Source organism: Penaeus japonicus, unplaced genomic scaffold, assembly GCF_977035675.1.
Source record: "Penaeus japonicus unplaced genomic scaffold, GWHDUDI00000001_assembly GWHDUDI00000022, whole genome shotgun sequence".
NCBI lineage: Eukaryota > Metazoa > Arthropoda > Malacostraca > Decapoda > Penaeidae > Penaeus > Penaeus japonicus.
The window spans coordinates 41,080,198-41,082,697 of record NW_028234424.1 but is presented as its reverse complement, the minus strand read 5'-3'; the positions used below and the strand labels follow the sequence as shown (position 1 = coordinate 41,082,697).

At 49.8% G+C, this 2,500-nt stretch overlaps 1 protein-coding gene across 1 annotated transcript in view; it reads left to right on the top strand.

The window, feature by feature from the left end:
- Window positions 1-945: 945 nt before the first annotated feature.
- Window positions 946-2,500, top strand: part of LOC122253488 (atrial natriuretic peptide receptor 2) — a gene marked incomplete in the record, with an annotated part of 4,225 nt that continues 2,670 nt past the window's right edge. Inside the window, 2 exon segments of the mRNA XM_086549978.1 lie at window positions 946-1,048; window positions 2,180-2,391. Coding sequence (XP_086406104.1) covers window positions 2,243-2,391 — 149 coding nt within the window.

The window sequence follows — 2,500 nt, the reverse complement described above, 5'->3', positions numbered from 1 at the left end:
AATAGAATAAACCCGAAACTGATTATCCATGGAATGTGAATTCTAAAATCAGTTCAGAGAGATTTGCGAAGGCTTTCCTTCGCCCGGGCTATATGCACGAGGCGGCCCGGCCATTCTAAAATCGTTCATCTACATAAATAACAATTATTCATTCGTTTTTTTTTTTTTTTTTTTTTTTTTTTTTTTTAGCTACGACGTTTAATAGTGTACCCAAAGTGAATGAATAATAGTGGCGCTATTCATGGCTGTGTGAAATGCAGTTTGTCTTTCGTAGATCTGTTATATATAATATATTACTGTTTAGGGAGTACTGTTGTCTGGTTGACGTTTCATATTACGTCCCTTTTAATGGTCGTCTGATGATTCTTGTAAACATAGTGGATTAATAGCCATCATTAATTCACAGTCATATCATTCATATTATCATTATTGACATAATTTTTCGTAATTGTTTTTTGTTATTATTATCTGACATAACTATCATTGTTATTGTTATCATTATCATAATCATATCATTATGATTAATGTTGTCCATATATCAGACTGTTTATCGTTTTCTCTTTTTCCTTTTATCATTTCGTTGATTTTTCTTTCTTTGTCTGTTTTTGATAAAACTGAAATTCACATACGTAAATAACTTAAATAATCATGACATCCATTTCTCTCCATGAATCTGTCTCCCACTCTCCCATTTTCCATACCAATGACCTCATCATCTCCCTCTCTCTTCCCCCTCCCCCCATCCCCATCCCCACCCCCTCTCCTCCTCCTCCCCCTCCCCCTCCCCCCACCCCCTTCCCCCTAGGCTTCTGGAGGCCTACAAGAGCATCATCCAAGCCCTGGAGAACCCTAGTATATAATTATGGGGGGGGGGTGGGGGGGGTGGGGGGGGGGGGGGCGGGGGGCGGGGAGGGGGGGAGGGGGGGGGGGGGGGGGGGGGGGCCGCAGCGCCATCTTCGGCCTTTACTACTACGGCCGCGGACACTTGGACCAAGGGAGTCTCTTTCAGTACGTGAGGTTCTGGACCATCGCGCACTCGGGCATCAAGGTTAGAAGGGGCTTGGGAGCCTCGTTTTCTCTCTCTCTCTCTCTCTCTCTCTCTCTCTCTCTCTCTCTCTCTCGCTTTATTATTATTATTATTTTTTTTTTGTTTTTTTGTCTTCTCTATTTTCCGTCATTTTCTTCATCTTTTTTTCTTCTTCTTATTCGTCTGCTTTTTCTTCGTCTGTTTCTCCTCTTCCTTCTTCTTCTTCTGCTTCTGATTCTCCTCTTCCTGCTCTTCCTTTTTCTCCTCTTCCTTCTTCTTCTTCTGCTTCTTCTGATTCTTCTCTTCCTGCTCTTCCGTTTTCTCCGTTTCCTTCTTCTTCTTTTTATTATTTTTTTTTTCTCCTCCTCCTATTCCTACTCCTCTTTGGTCTCCTCTTCTCTTTACTTCTCTTCCTCTTCTTACTGTAATTCATCGTTCTTTTTTACTTTGTTTTCTTCCTTCTTCTCTACCTCTCTTGTTCTGGTTCTTCTTTGTTACTGATGTTCTTCTTATTCGTTGTTCGTGATCTGGTGTATTTTGCTCTTATTTTTTATCTTCTTTCACATTTCATTTTGTTTGTTTCGTTAACTAACTACCCCCCCCCCCCATCACCCACACTCCACTCTTCCCGACCTATCATCCCCCCTCACAACCACCCCCCCCCACCCCACCCGTTCACCCCCCACACCCACACCCCCCCTCCCACACCCCCCCCCCCACCACAACCCCCCCACCCCCCCCCGACACCTCCCCCCCCCACCCCCACCTCACACAACACCCACCCCCCCACACACCACACTACCCACACCACACCCCCCCCCCCCAACCCAACCCCCACTCCAATTTCCTCCCTTACCCTTCTCAACTCCCACTCCCGCTCCCTCCCTTACCTCACCCCCCTCCATCACCCCCCTTCCTCACCCCCGCCGATCTACACCCACTCCACACTACCCCCCCAATCTACCCCCCCTCTCCCCCCCATCTAACCCCCTCTCCCCCCCCAATCTAACCCCTCTCCCCCCCAATCTAACCCCCTCTCCCCCCCCAATCTACCCCCTCTCCCCCCCCCAATCTAACCCCCTCTCCCCCCAATCTAACCCCCCTCTCCCCCCCAATTTGACCCCCCCTCTCCCCCTCCCCCTCTTCCCCCAGACCAGCGGCGGCTTCTCGACGAGCGGCAAGGACTACCTGGAGGTCCTCCGCTCGCGCGATTACATGCGGCAGATCCGCGGGTGGAACGAGGAGATCCGGGAGAACGCCTTCATCAACGGCAGCGTGGAGGTCGCGGACGAGTACCTGCAGGCGATGGGGAGGTACATGCAGGACCTGAGGAAGATGCAGACCAGACTTCGGGATGAGATTCAGTGAGTGATGGGGGTGGAGGAGGAGGTTGGGGGAGGAGGAGGAGGAGGAGGAGGAGGTTGGGGGAGGGGTTGGAGGAGGAGGTTGGGGAGAGGGGTGGAGGAAGGTTGG